At 46.1% G+C, this 13,710-nt stretch overlaps 1 protein-coding gene across 1 annotated transcript in view; it reads left to right on the top strand.

Annotated features, from left to right (window-relative positions):
* The first annotated feature begins 6,898 nt into the window (after window positions 1–6,898).
* Window positions 6,899–13,710, top strand: part of HS6ST1 (heparan sulfate 6-O-sulfotransferase 1) — a 186,675-nt gene continuing 179,863 nt past the window's right edge. The window contains exon 1 of the mRNA XM_008930219.4: window positions 6,899–7,665. Within this exon, the coding sequence (XP_008928467.4) occupies window positions 7,169–7,665 (497 nt within the window). The 5' untranslated portion in view covers window positions 6,899–7,168. The remainder of the gene's footprint in view (window positions 7,666–13,710) is intronic.

The following is a 13,710-nucleotide window of genomic DNA, read 5'->3' on the forward strand; positions in this document are numbered from 1 at the left end:
CATCAGCAAGGAAGGATGAATGCCTGTTCTAATTAGGTTTTTTTTTCTGGGGTATCCCACAGAGATCTCAAGTCAAAATCCTGTAAGCACATTTGCTTTAGAAAGCAATTTCCAAACTGAGTTGTCAGGTTTTTTTACAAAGATCAAGGAAACGATGGTATAAAACATTAAGAAACAGTGCATGTGTTAAGAGGACATTTATATGTTTATATTCCACAGTCCCAGTGGCAAAGAGACAAGAACCTTCCCCGCACATTCTGGCATTTACTGAAGAGCATAAAGATAAAACAATTATATTCCCAATAATATTTATGTTAATATGTATGATACAAAGTATCCAGGACAGCAAGCTTGGCCATAAGCTAATCTTAAGTTTCAAGTCACTGCAGAAAGTTACTGAGCTGTTTGTACTGAAGTTATTCCAGCACCATTTTCTGACTGTCTAGATGACATGTTAGAGGCGTGGAGAGAGCCACCAACTTTGCTGGCTGTCCCTGCCTCCCGATGGGACATCGTGGTCTTTCTAAACACGTCACACCAATGTCCCTGCCAGAAGCCAAGTGTGTGTTCTGAGGGGTTTTACAGGGCAAGGCTGAAAGGGTTACACTTGTTCCCTGCTAACAGGCATGTCACAGTGGACAGCTGTGTCACAGTGGACAGCTGCTGCAGGAGACAGAGCTGGGGGGAAGTGAAATCTTGTAGAACCCAAGCTCCCCTTACATTTATTTAATACCCATGAACTAATGGGTAATAATGCTAATAATATGCTACCACCAAATAGGCCTGTCCTTTCCATCAAGCCTAGACAGCATCATCTTGCAGCTGTTGCAGTGCAAGTAGGAAAACAAAGAGTTGAATGGGGAACAGCTGGTCACAGCACCAAGCCTGACAGAGTTCGAGAAGCATTTGGACAATACTCTCAGGCACATGGTGTGACTCTTGGGAATGGGTGCAGGGCCAGGAGTTGGACTCAATGATCCCTGTGGGTCCCTTCCAGCTCAGCATATTCTGTGATTCTCTGTGGACCCACAAACTTCTCCCTCAGTAGGATTAATACCTTAGAAACTATATATGTTTCAGCTGCAGTCCCAGCTCCTTGCTTAAACTTGTAGGCATTTGTATGTTTGAGAGATCAGTTAAGGTCTTTCCAATGTCACACATTCGAGTCTGGCATCTGCAGTCACTGTATGGGAGCATCTATTTGTGGCTTTGAGAAGTTCAACTGTTGCTTATCACAGGAGGTCTCAGAACACTGAGCTGCACATGAAGGCTCTTGGGGTGGGTTTGCATCGACCATACAGACACAGGTGTTTAGATCCACAGCATCCACATGAGAAAAGGGAGCAGGATTATGGCATAAATACATGGTGTGTCATGGTAGTTTGAACACTCAGATTTGGTCTCTGTGGCTGTTGAAGTTGGACTTCCCTTTGTTTAGGACAGCTCTTAGTGCCTTCACTGCTTTGGTTTCTGTCAGGGTTTCTAAGATTGTCTTTGGTAGACAGCAGACTTCTCCAGTGGCCCCCAAAAGTAGTGCAAGAGCCTGAAATCAGAACTAGTTTTGCCGAGTCTGATAGATTTTGGCACCATTCAGTACCTGCTTCCCTGACTTAAATGGAACCTGCACTCAGGGGGCAGAGCTCACCTCTCTGGCCATGAGAGCTCTGTGGTGGTGTGGCTAACCTACAGCATTAGTACTGAAGCCAGAGAGCCCTTAAACCAGCGCTTACAAACTGCTCCAGGTCTCCAGCTAGGAATACAAGTATCGGAGGAAAACAGTGTGTGAGTGCTGCCACTCCTGCAAATGTGCAGGGCTGGCAACTGCCACCCTGCTGCAACAGCAGTGAGTGAGCAAAACCAGTCTGGATTAGCAAAACAAGAGTTCTGCACTTCACTGTAGGTCTGAGCATTGATATTACAGGCCAAGGGCTACAGTCTATGATTCCTGACTCCTCCCTCAGTATATTGTGCACACACACAGCAGCAAAGCAAATGAGTATCATGTGCCCAGTGTTCCTGAAGGAGCCGAGGAAAGAAAAACAAAAACAACTAGAGTGGGATAACGAGTGGTTTGTTTTAACCTGTTTGGGGAAACAGGGAGTTTATCCTTTGGAAACAAAGTAAATACACTCCTTTTTTCCATAATGGTGAGCAGTAGAACTTTTAAATAAAGGTGTCTTTATTGAGGTATTTCTTAGGGTTTGCAAGTGTTTAAAGAGGATTTTTTGTAGCACTTTGGTTAACTAAGTTATACTAATTGACAGCAACGTAGTGTAACTTCTGAGTCAAGAAGCCTTTAGACTTCCCTTGCCTAATAGAGCTACTATTTATTTATTAGGCTCTGAGATAAGTACTTCATTGAGGTTTTGGTAGCAGAGGTTGTACGTGATTTACGTGTTTCCTACTGTTGTTTTCTCATGGGAGCTTTTCTGTGAGAAGCTGTACTCTCACTATATCTGAGTTTGTCCTCAGCTCAGTATTAACTCAGATGTTGCTCTTCATCTGACTTCTAACTGCAAATACACAAACTTTACCTCTTTCACGTGTTAGCAATTTACACTCAGGCTATAGGACCCATCCCATCCTACAGGTCTAAGCTCAGCCTAAGTGCTGCTTGCTCTCACTGGTGGTAACTGTGGATGCAGGCTAAGCTGTCTGAAGGCTCAGTCCTAGTGCCTGCACTTTGCCATTGCTTGGGAAGAGCAGGAAGGGGACAGGCTGCCATGGTGGGGACCAAAGCAATGCCCTCAGAAGTCCCAGGTGAACACAGTATTATGTGCTTTGTGCACCACCAGAATGGCTTTGTCATAGAACAGCTTACTCCAAGTCAAGCCAAAGCCACTACTCTCAGCTTCTCTGCAAGGAAGGCATATAGCCTCTGTGGGATATAAAGCAGAATATTTTAGTAAACTTTAAGGTAAATATTTAGTCATCCTTAGGCATCCTATGGCCAGAAGCAAGCGATGGTACTTTTCAACTGCATTTGCAAAATTTGTGTCTATTTCTTGTTATCTGTAAGAAGATCTCTAATCCTTGTATCTCAGTCCTAGCAATGTCTTACAGTGAATAAATCATGAGTGCTGGCTTACCTGTCAAGGTGTCTGTTGACCAGGAAAGTGGCCGAGTGTAGATCAAGCTTAGGTTGCTTAGCTGGCCTGACCTCAGTCTGATTTATTTTGCAGTGAGAATTCTAAGTTAATGCCTTCACAAACACAGGGAATATATTATAGACAATAGACCTTTCAAACATACCTGAAGGGACTTAGTCCTGTGAAAATCACTGAAAATCAGTGGAACTTATTCTCCTAGATCAACTGTATTCCTGTGAAAGTGCCAAATATAATCTTTCAGTTTGCTTGTATGAGGAGAGTGTTCTCCTCAGTCTGACACAGATCAGGAGTGGAAGGATGCAAAGGATTAAATAGACACCAGAGCGTCAGAGAACTTTTTCAGTGGGCTGTGGGGGGATCTTCTGTTTGCATTTGCCTAGAAGAATGCAGAGAGAAAGTGCACTTCCTCTAGTGCACAGGTTAGAGATAAATATACAAGTTTTTTTTTCCCTCTAAAATGCTGTCTACATAAGCATTTAGATTTTAGGCATCTTGATGATTGCAGAGTGTCAGTCTCACTGTTTCACAAGAAACAAAGCTTTGCTCCTGGAGCTAGGCAGACTTACTGTGATGAATCCCAGATGAGACGTAGGAAAGCCTAGGCAGGTCTGGCCTGAGAGTGGAAAATTCAGCTTGGAAAGGTGGATAATGGCTAAAGGCATGGTGCAAGGGAACTCTGAGAATAAGCAGGCAGTTACAGCAGGTAACAGGAGGTATCAGTAACAACTTGTATTTTTCAGATTTCTCACCTCTTTCCACTGCTGTTTCCAATGGAAGGGCCAGGGGAAGTGTAGATCTTGCTATTTTCACTCTGCTATTTTCTTCTCTTGTCTAAGAAACACGCTGGCCTAAACTAGCACTGATGTGGTACTTGATGTTTAACTCCCCATGCAACGGAGAATTGCTCTATCATTGTCTTCAGTGGCATTTTACCTTGAGTATAAGTAGAGATTGATTTAAATATTTGCTTAAGCGATCAGCTTAGGTGAGTCGCACCTGTAAGCACCTTTGAAATACCAGCATTTCAGGGCAGCATATAGAATTATCAGGGAAGGATTCCAAAGCATTTCAGTAAAAATAAAATCATTGACCCCAGAGCTTTGGTTTTGCAGTTTTTCCTAGGCAGGATGTCTGCTACTTGTGTGGGTGGGAGTAAACCAGAAGGGCGTAGGCCTTCCCTATATTTCCAGCAAGTTCCCCATCCCCCACTTTTAGATGGAAGGTGCTGCACTAAAGAAAACAGCACATTTTCAGCCACTAACTCTGTATTTTCCTTTGTGGTCTGTTTATCTTACATGGATTGTATTTTAGTATGGTCTTTTACAAACTAACAGGCACTATAATTACCACAAATATAAATCTGTTACTAAATATGTCCATCTATATAACTAATGAAAAGGGCAAAAGTATTTTATACCTTAGAGTTTAAAACAATTCATAGCTCGTGTAACTGGAAATATCTGGAAATATCTTAATGGCTGATTTCTTCATAGTTCTGGCATTTCTAAATATTTATATGTTTATAACTGCAGGCAAACACATTGCAATCCTCAAATTTGCTCTGTGTTTTTTATGCTGCAGTGTATAGTGCAACCATGTATGTAAACCTCATGTATATGACCATATTTCCCAAATCAAAATATAAATTTCAAACCCGTAAATTAGGTTTATACTGTGCTTTTGAATGTAGCTGAACTTTGTGCATAGGAATGACATCATTGTTTCTGGAGTAACTAGCCTACATGAGAAGATGGGAATCAGAAGCAGACTTTTAAGAGGAAAATATCAAACAAAATAAATGGTTTGAACACAATATATGATGCTTTTGGGTGCTATAAACATTTTATCGTTTCTTGTTTGGGAAGAACTGCATAACTCACTGGGGCTCCATAACTTGTGAGTAATGCAGCCATCTCAAAATCTAGCAGATTTATCAGTCATGGTGTTCAAATGAAAACCTGGGATCTCATTTCCTCCTCAGCCCTTATAAATTTGACCCAGTGTTTAACAATGACCCATCTGCATGTGTTCCCTTACATTTACATAAGGCACAACTTGGATTAAAAAATGTAACCCGATGGAATATTTCAGTGCCAGAGTGCTAAGATCTAGCTGTAACTTCTATTTTAAAGAGCCCCAGAAACTTGGAAAACTTTCTCCAATAGCAGTAATTACAGGAGAATAGGGCATTTCAGTTAGAGATTTTTGGCTGGAAGTTAACAATTGTTCATATTATTCTGCATAGACAATAACTCATGTCTCGAAGTGGCAGCATGACTGCCACTACACTGAGCCTCACTCAGTGACATGGGGCCATATTTCATCCTCCATTTACAGGCAGCAGAGAGAGGCACCAGATGGCGATTTTCGGGGCTTGCCTGGACACCTGGTGGCAGAGCCCCCCGTCTGCCTTTACGCGCCGTGCTGGCAGAGCAGCCGCGGGACCCTGCTTGCCCCTGCCGCAGAAGGCTGCCCAGGGCAGCGGTCGCAGCACTAAGCCTGACAGAGCTCAAGAAGCATTTGGACAATACTCTCAGGTACACGGTGTGATTCTTGGGAATGGTCCTGCGAAGGGCCAGGAGCTGGACTCCATGATTCTTGTGGGTCCCTTCAAACTCGGCATGTTCTGTGATTCTGTGATTCCGCTCCAGTAAGGTGATGCCGGGCTCTAAGCACGCCCGCCGGGCTCTGCGGGTCCGTATTGCACTGATCCTTGCAGCAGCATCTTCCCTGCTAAGTGCTGCCCTGCAGAGGAGATCGCTGTGAGCCGGCTGCGTGCCTGGCACTTCCTGGCACTCCCAACGCTTTGCTTCATTTGGGAGACTTGTATTGCAAACGAACCCTGCAGCAGCCGCGCTGCTGGATGGAGCCTGCCTGGCCGAGAGCACAAAGCATTCGCTGAGAAAGTTTGCTGTAAATAACACCTCTGTTGTTTTTTGCCTCAGCTTCACCTATTATTATTATTTACACATTCTGTGGCTGTCGGTGTGCCCAGGCTTCTTCCTGCTCACAGCCATCATCACCCTCTGTGTGGCCAGAGCATTTTCCTGTTGCATCCAGTTGCGACATTGCAACTATAGGCTTGCGGTGGCCCATGTGGCGGCGGCAGCAGCAGACACATGTGGGGAGACCCACTCCCATTCCCATGCACGTTTTCTCGTTACTAACATTGTTGTTACAAAAGGGGAGTAGAAATCTAGCCCCCGAGGATGCCGAGCCCCGCTTTTCGGGATTCCTTTTACGGCGGCACATAAAAGACTGTGTGGAAGCGCTGAGAGCCGAGTGCCTCAGAGAGCCGCGGCCGCCTCGCAGCCCGCCCGGCTCCGCAGTGCCGGGGTTTCAGCGAGGGCGCCGAGCAAGGCGCCGGCGCGCCGGAGCGTTCCCGGGCGGCCGAGCCCGGGAGCCGCGGGGGGCTGTGCCGCGGCGGCTGTGCCGCGGGCGGGAGCCGCGGCCGGTGCTGAGCGGGCCGCGGGCGCGGGGCGGTGCGGGGCGGTGCGGGGCGCGGCGCTGTGCATGCCGGGCGCGGGCGGCGCGGGCAGGAAGCGCTTTGGCCGGCCGAGCCGAGCGCGAGCCGACCGAGCCGCAGCCCGGCGCAGCCGGCGGCGGGGCGGGCACAGGCACAAGCCGCGCGGTGCCCGGGGGGCTGGGGCAGCGGCGGAGGCAGCGCCGGGGATGGGGGCGGCTTCTCCTGAAGCGCGGGGAGGGAGGCGAGGGGGCTGGTCTCTGCCTTTAGGTCGGCCTCTCCGCCCCCTCCTGCCCGCTCTCTCCAAGTTCGCCGCTGTGCCGCGGCGCCCTCCGGAGCGGCTGGCTGCGGGCTGCCCCTGCCCCGCTCCCGGCGCTGCCGCGCAGGCGGGCGGGCGGGGACAGCGGCGAGCCGAGGCGACGCCAGGAGCGGCCCGCCGCCCCCGGGGATAGGCTCTGCTCCGGGGAGCAGCGGGGGGAGGCGGCTTGGCACAGACGCCGGAGGCCTCCGCCGCCCGCCCCCGGCACAGCGCGTCTTGCCCAGCGCCCGGCAGCCCCGGGAGATGGTGACAACATGAAGCGTGTCGGGAAGGACCATGGTTGAGAGGACCAGCAAGTTCTTGCTGATCGTGGCCGTCTCGGTGTGCTTCATGCTTATCCTGTACCAGTACGTGGGGCCGGGGCTGAGCCTGGGTTCCCCCAGCGGCCGCTCCTACTCGGAGGAGCTGGACCTCTTTCCCACGCCGGACCCGCACTACGTGAAGAAGTACTACTTCCCCGTGCGGGAGCTGGAGCGGGAGCTCGCCTTCGACATGAAGGGCGAGGACGTTGATCGTCTTCCTGCACATCCAGAAGAACCGGCGCACAACTTCGGCCGCCACCTGGTGCAAAACGTGCGGCTGGAGGTGCCCTGCGACTGCCGGCCCGGGCAGAAGAAGTGCACCTGCTACCGCCCCAACCGCCGGGAGACCTGGCTCTTCTCCCGCTTCTCCACGGGCTGGAGCTGCGGGCTGCACGCCGACTGGACCGAGCTCACCAACTGCGTGCCCGGAGTGCTGGACCGCCGGGAGAGCGCCGCCGCCAAGACGCCCAGGTACCGGTCGGCCGCCGTCCTCCCTTCCCCGCTGCCTTCGGGCCGCTCGCCCCAGCCCTTGCCCTGCTGAGCCCCCCCCTCCCGTGCGTTGCAGCTCCCTGCTAACGCGCTGTGCCTCAACCTGCCCTAACCTTTCCTCACCCGGTTCACCTGTCCTCCCCTCCCGGCCTTCAGGCTGTGCCCTGCACCTTCCCTCTGCATACCCAGTCAAATTTCCTGCTCCTTCCCTCCCACGTACCTAGGACACTGCACCCTCAAGCCCATGGTCTTCTGCTCTGGAAGCCTCTGTGGACCCGTTAGCAAGACCACGTATTTGTGCCGTTTACTCTCTCTTGTAAACATTTAGTCTTCACCTCAGACATCACTTGCCCCCTTTTAAGTGCCCTTTACGCCATACCCTAGCCTCAGGCTTGTCTTTGCAATCAGCTTTGCCCTAAACTGCGCCCTAACCTTTTTCCTCCAGCTGAATTTGTTCTCCAGTGCAACCGAGGAGAGGCAGACCCGTCCTCCTTGGTTTAGCCTCCTAGCCTGCCTGATAGTTTTATTGCACGTTGCAGAAAACATTCCTTAACACCCTTTCTTATGTTCCTTGCTCTTTATCTTGATGGGAGACCTGAGGCGAAGTCTTTTGGAGAAAGGAGTTACCTCGTACATGTTCCCCGAGTCTCCTTCATATGTGCACTAGGAGAGAGGGAGAGCCATCCTAAAGCACCTCTCTGCATTTGTGTGGAACGCCCAGTGTGTTCCTGCCCTCTTAGCCCATCATTTCCCTGCCTTGGTCTCTTCGTGAATTACAAGATTCAGAGAAATTTTCTATTTGAAGTACTCTAGTAAAGACAGTGGCTTACATTAAGATCTCCAAAAGATTGGGGTTTTTAGCTCAATACACTGCTCTATCTTTCTTTCACAAGACCTTTTTTTTTATTATCACTATTCTTTAACACCATGCACACTTTCTTTGACATATTAGTGCTTTTGTTACAGCACTTTGTAATCTGTTTGCTTTAAAGTGTCATTCTTAAAGGTGCCCAAGACCTTATGCTAATATTTGCTATATGCTTTATTTATATGCATATCGTTAATATCACATATAATCTCTTTAATGAAAAGTGGCCTTTAAGAAAGTATGTTTTGGCATCATAACTGTGTTTTCTCTGTGTTTTTTAAAAGCAGTTTTTAATGATTTTTCTTTCCTTGGAGCTGTGTGCCATTGCTGGGGTTCTTTATTGTCTCTGTCATGCTTGCTGCTGCTTTCAACCCGTTTCAGTGTTAGTCATCCAAGCTTAGGCTGCTGTCATGCTGCCTGACCCAGCAGCAGCAAACCCAAGTATGTAACCGAAGGACTGAGTATTCAGGCTTTCCTATGCTCTCTTATTTTATGATAAGGTTCTTGAAAACACCTCTAGGTGAAAATATCCCCTGCCCATCTAGTTGCTGTTGATATTTTAGCAAGGTATTGTAAGGAAAAATGCGCAAAGTTCAAATCTGACTTAAAAAAGGAACAAAAATTACCCGTTTTGTGAACCTTGACACTTGGCTAGCAAACCATTAACCTTATATAAAGACCTGTGTGGTTTTATTAATTGTTTCAGAGCCTTGTGTGCTTCCATTGGCAATTTTGTATTAAAATCTGTTGTGTGTTCAGGATTCAACTTTCTCATCCTATTCAGGAGTTGCCTTTTTAGTACAGGTACCTGGGAATGGGGCACTTCAGATTGTGAGGTAGCAATTAAATTCCTTACTGCAACTCATAGGACGTTGAGAACCAGAAGCCTATTGCCTCATCTCACATGCTTGTAAATAACATTTTCCTTGCCGTTTGTTTTGGAGCATCAGGAACTGTATGGTTCTACATACTTCTTCATTGTTTTGATTTTTGGAAGTGCCAGAAAAATAATTAATCCTGCCCCATTCCCTCATGTCTTGGCATATCCAGAAATAGTTCTGCTTCATGTGGGTCTCTTGACTTCCTTTAAATCTAAGTTAGAACTTCATTTCCAGGAGTGCAAGACCTGTGATGTGGAAGCTTTAGATAATCTGGGGTTTATCACCTTGGTCTGTTGAACAAAAACCAGAATTTACTGTTCGTTGTATCTTGGGGATGGTTTGGTGCAATGAACAGCTGCTGGTTATTTTAATAATACTGTCCTAGGATCCCGCTCCTTTGTACTGCAGTCCAGTTCTCCAAACTGTGATTTATTTGATACCTAAGAAAATGGGAAATAAGAGGCAGGCAGTGCTTGTTTAAAATAAAAATTTGGTGGATTTTCTTTGTTAGTATACGAATAGTCTTGTATTATGTCTGTTGCAGTAAGAGCAATATCACTTTTTTGTCAACTGTGAGTGTTGGATCTCTTATCTTGATACAGGATATGTTTTTAAATAAGGTATATGCTAGAAAGGCTACTGTTTTATAATGGAACTGGACTATGAAAATATCTCTCTTTCAAAGGAAAAAAAAAGAGCAGCAAACACCTATTTAAGCAGAGTTCTCCCAGATTCTAATATTGTTCAGTCTGAGTTTTGGAGTACAGTCTTCAAATTCAGTTTTTAAAGCTAACATACTGCCTTCTGCATTTGCTACTTAATACAAAGTTTAAACCTTTGTTCTTCCAAATATATGTTTATGCCCAAAACAAAACAGCTGACTTGTGATTACAAATAAATCTGCCTTCCAGTGAATGTTGGAAAGCATGAAGGTCATTCAGTATTGCCCACATGCACAAATCATGAGGCTCAAGCTGTTCCCTTTGTAAGGAATGCAGTTAGTGCCCTATTGCACTACATTCCATAACCTGGGCATGGAACATAAATTTACAATGCAATTGCTCTCTTTATTGTTCTGCTGTTCTGTGTTAGGCTTAATGATTAGGAGCACTAGATTGCCAAAGACTGCATTTTTTTTCTTCTTCTTTCTGTCTTTCTTCTGCATTGGTACAGTAAGAGTTAGAGATGGGTGGTTTAGTTCCGACGGGTCAGCACTCCTTGAAAAAACCCAAACTACTTGTTCTCGCTCCCCTCCCACCCCCCCCCAGTGACTTTCCTGTTTTGTATTCAAAAGGCTTCTGGACACCACTTCTTGAAGCAAATGTTATGTTTTATACACAGCCAGTAAAAGAAAAAGAGTAATTTGTTTGGGGGCTGTAAAACTTGGGACTCCAAGGAACTCTGAAGCTGGCTGTGTTTATCAGTTAAGTCGCTCAGCTGCAGTTCTCTTCGTGCCTTTAGTAGAGGGCAAATTCCAAGATTTTGGGAATGGAAGCCTATTTATTCCTTGTGCTGTTAGGCGTAAATAACTGCTGGAAAAGCCTTTTTTTAAAGAGCAGCAATACTAGGATGTGTGCCTTGAGTCATCATGCTGGTATTTCAGAAAGCGGAGGCTAAGCCGCTTCTGTGAACTGCTCCCTTCAGTTTGTTTCACCTAAAACCTGAGAGATCAGATCTCTTCAGTTGATTCTGAAAAAAAGTCACACTCGTTTCTTTAATCTGAATTCCAGAATTAGAAAGATCTGTGAAGTGATCCACGAGTGACTTGTCTGTGTCCTCTGTCAGAGGACTGAACGAAGGCCCTTGGAGGTGTTGGAAAGGTTCCCTTGTTTGCCCCCGCAGGAAATGGGCTGCAGGGCCCTTCTGGCTGCCTTCTGCTGCCAGCACGAGAGCAGAGCTGGGTGTTCTGAAGCTGTCCTTGCAGGACACTTCACGTGTGAGCTTGACTCTAATGTAACGTGCAGCAGAAACAATGAAACAAATAAATTACTCTGAAGGAATTCTCTGTGTTTCCTCTTCTACCTCTTCCCAAAACCAACACAAACAAACCCTCAGCAACCCAGGCTTTGTTGCTATCCTGCTGGGTTCGGCTGCCTCCTGAAAACAGGAGCATCGAAGCTGGCACTTTCCTGGAGACACTTTATTCACGTGGAAAGGATTTGAAGGCACACAGCTCCTTTAACACTGCCTTTCTGCCTGTTGCTGGGGAGAGCCCATGAAAAGGGAGAGTGTGGCTGGCTCTGCTCCCCCGGCTCACACACAGGCTCTGCCTTCTCTTGGGCTGCTTCAAGCACAGGTAGATTGACTTTTTTTATGAGCTGCCTCAAGACACGAGCTTAGCCTTGGCTTTGTGTGTGTTTCTGTGCTAGTCTGTCCTTTAAGTTTGGTTTCTGAGTTCATCTGTGGACAAAAATGACAAGAGTACGTGCATGCTTCCAATTTCAGTATTTTTTCTCAAGATTTCATACGCTTTAGAAAGAAAAAAATTGTAATCCACCTACTTTTATGTAAGAAGTCTATGGCAGGTTAGTAAAACCTGCTGTTAAACAGATCAGTCCAAGTTCTAGATCTCTCTGATTAGCTATTTACAGCTTATGGTTTTGGTTGGGTTTTTTTAAAAGAAACAATTAACAGGGCTCAGCAGTTTGTTAATTTGATTTTTCTGAAGTGTGAACTTTCACAGCTTCCAACCACATATCTGTCCCTTTGCAGGGATCTGTTCTTGATGAGGTTTTTATTATATGTGTGCTTAGGAGCTGCAGAGACACGTTGTCAAGAGACCAACTGTTTGAGAATGAAAAGCTTTACCAAATCATTTTTATAATATTAGCTCTTTTTAAAAGCTTGGGCTTATCATTCTTTGTGGATCTGTGTGTGTTGGGAGTTGAGAAATATCTGTCTGCAGGGAGCAAGGGCATTTCTTCCACTCACCAGTTCAACTCAGACTAGTTTCTCTAAAAGACTGGTGGAGAAATATCAATATAAACTTATTTTCAGTAGCCTGCTTCATCTCTCAAACTTTTAGCATGTGGAGTATTTTAAAGCCTAACAGTCTGATAGGAAACTTTTTGCACCTGGTTGTGCTCACCCATAAAGCCAGGCTGATCTTTCACAGCCAAACGATTCCAAAGGGCCAGATAGTTTTGTAGTGAAAATCTTTATATTTGACATAGTTACTAAAAGCAGCTGAAAGTTGGAACTCTTTAAATAGCTGCCTTAGTACCTTTGAGGAACTGTATTTTTCTGAGCTTAAGACTTTTGGGTGGTATGCCAGGTTTAATTACTCTTACTTTTTTTTGTTGCAGTTGTTGACAAAGCAAAAGGATATGTTCCTAGATATGTCCCTGCTTGAGTGTGTGCTTATACTAACCTGATTTTTCAAAACTATGCATTTGGCTGTTTTTCATTAATCTTTAAACACAAGTTGCATCATAGCATTTTGTTTTCCTTGCTTAGAGGTTTGCCAGCACTCCTAACCTGAGATTTTGCCTTTTTGTCCCTATCATTTCTGACTCTGCAAATAAAAATGTACTGTATTCCGAGTAAACCCTCAGATAATCACCTCTTTTTTTTTTTTTTTTTTAAATCCAACAATTCAGAAATAATTACTTTACAAGAGCTAGTTTGAATTTTATTAATAACTGAACTGGATGCTTTGCTATGTGCTCCCAGTGTAGGGAGAGCCATTAAGAAATGGTCCACTGTAAATGCACAGCTGATGGATTCCACCACACCAGTGCAGGCAAATTTTTTGAGGTTCATTACTTAGAGATTACAGTTTGTGTGAAACAGCTTGGCCAAAGCAATGCTCTGCCCAGGTTTCCAGGCTCTGCTGAAGGGTCCTGTTCTGTCCCTGTGAATGCCAAGCAGGGCCTGTTCTCCAGCAAATCCAGACTGATGCATCTTCAGCAGTGCCACCTTGTCAGCTTGGTGTTGCATCTTGAAAGAAATCTGTGATGGAAGGAATTTGGAGTTCATTAGAGCTGTGGGGGCTGTAGGTGACGGATAAGGTGAATTTGATGCTGCCCAGTAGAACAGCTGCTTCTTACCTGGTGTGACTGGCGGGGCACGGCTAGGGGTGTGTGGTGAGGCCTTTTCCCTGCAGGACACCAGTGAAAGTCTTTAGCTGGATGTTAGAATATGAACTGGATGAGGTCATATTACCTTTTGAGAAAGCACTGCTAGAGAAGATTATGTTATAACTGGAGATCATTACGATACTGCCCTCCCCCTGGGCCATCTGTTCCTTCTAGGAAGGAGGAAGAGATTAGCCTCCTC

This window comes from Manacus vitellinus, unplaced genomic scaffold (genome assembly GCF_001715985.3).
Source record: "Manacus vitellinus isolate BGI_N305 unplaced genomic scaffold, ASM171598v3 scaffold_60_pilon, whole genome shotgun sequence".
In the NCBI taxonomy this organism is placed as follows: Eukaryota; Metazoa; Chordata; class Aves; order Passeriformes; family Pipridae; genus Manacus; species Manacus vitellinus.